This window comes from Myotis brandtii, unplaced genomic scaffold (genome assembly GCF_000412655.1).
Source record: "Myotis brandtii unplaced genomic scaffold, ASM41265v1 scaffold9511, whole genome shotgun sequence".
Taxonomy (NCBI): Eukaryota; Metazoa; Chordata; class Mammalia; order Chiroptera; family Vespertilionidae; genus Myotis; species Myotis brandtii.
Window position 1 is genome coordinate 13,240 of NW_005371927.1, and position 713 is coordinate 13,952.

General features: G+C 66.6%; 2 protein-coding genes across 4 annotated transcripts in view; both read right to left on the bottom strand.

Annotated features, from left to right (window-relative positions):
* Positions 1 to 706, bottom strand: part of LOC102248521 (ficolin-2) — a 2,955-nt gene extending 2,249 nt beyond the window's left edge. For 2 of the 3 annotated variants that reach the window (XM_005886008.2, XM_005886007.2), the window contains exon 1: positions 14 to 704. In XM_005886008.2, the coding sequence (XP_005886070.1) occupies positions 14 to 694 (681 nt within the window). In that variant the 5' untranslated portion in view covers positions 695 to 704. Of the gene's footprint in view, positions 1 to 13 lie in introns of all 3 variants that reach the window. The other variant, XM_014533156.1, reaches the window with a different exon arrangement.
* Positions 1 to 713, bottom strand: part of LOC106724736 (ficolin-2-like) — a 19,636-nt gene that overhangs the window by 13,232 nt on the left and 5,691 nt on the right. The window lies entirely within an intron of this gene.

A 713-nucleotide genomic window follows, 5' to 3' on the forward strand; every position in this document is an offset into this window, starting at 1 on the left:
CGCCGGCACTCACGGTCCAGCCCCCGCCGTCCGTGTGCATGTCGCACAGCACAGTCAGCCGCCTGCAGCCGGGCAGGTAGATGGTGTGCCAGCCACTCAGGGTGTGGCCCCTGGTGCGCAGCTCCCTGCAGCTCCGAGGTCCTGGGAAGGGAAGCGGCACGTGGAGGCCCCGCGCGGGAGAGAGACGGACAGTGGGGTCTGCGTGGGCAGGAGGCTCCAGGGCTGGACAGAGACCCCACCAGGGCCACCCAGCTGTGATTGACAGGGCCGGTGTGCCCGCCCCCCCAGGGCGCCCCCACCTTGGTCTCGGGGCACCGACCATAGGGGTTCTAATATTTTGGGGACAAGAGACTAGGACTGTCAATGGGGTCCTAAGGCAGGAGAGGAGGGCGGGGCTGAGTGCTGACCCATGTGATTGGCCAGCAGTGAGGCAGGGGGCGGGGCTAAGTGCAGTCCCATGTAATTGGCCAGGGGTGATGGAGGGAGCGGGGCTGACTGGGCTCCATGTGATTGGCCAGCTGTGAGGCAGGGGGCGGGGCTGACAGGGCTCCATGTGATTTGCCAGCGGTGAGGCAGGGGACTGGCTGAGAGCTGTCCCATGTGATTGGCCAGGAGTGAGGCAGGGGCGGGGCTGAGAGCTGTGCCATGTGATTGGCCAGCGGTGAGGCAGGGGACTGGCTGAGTGCTGTCCCATGTGATTGGCCAGCGGTGAG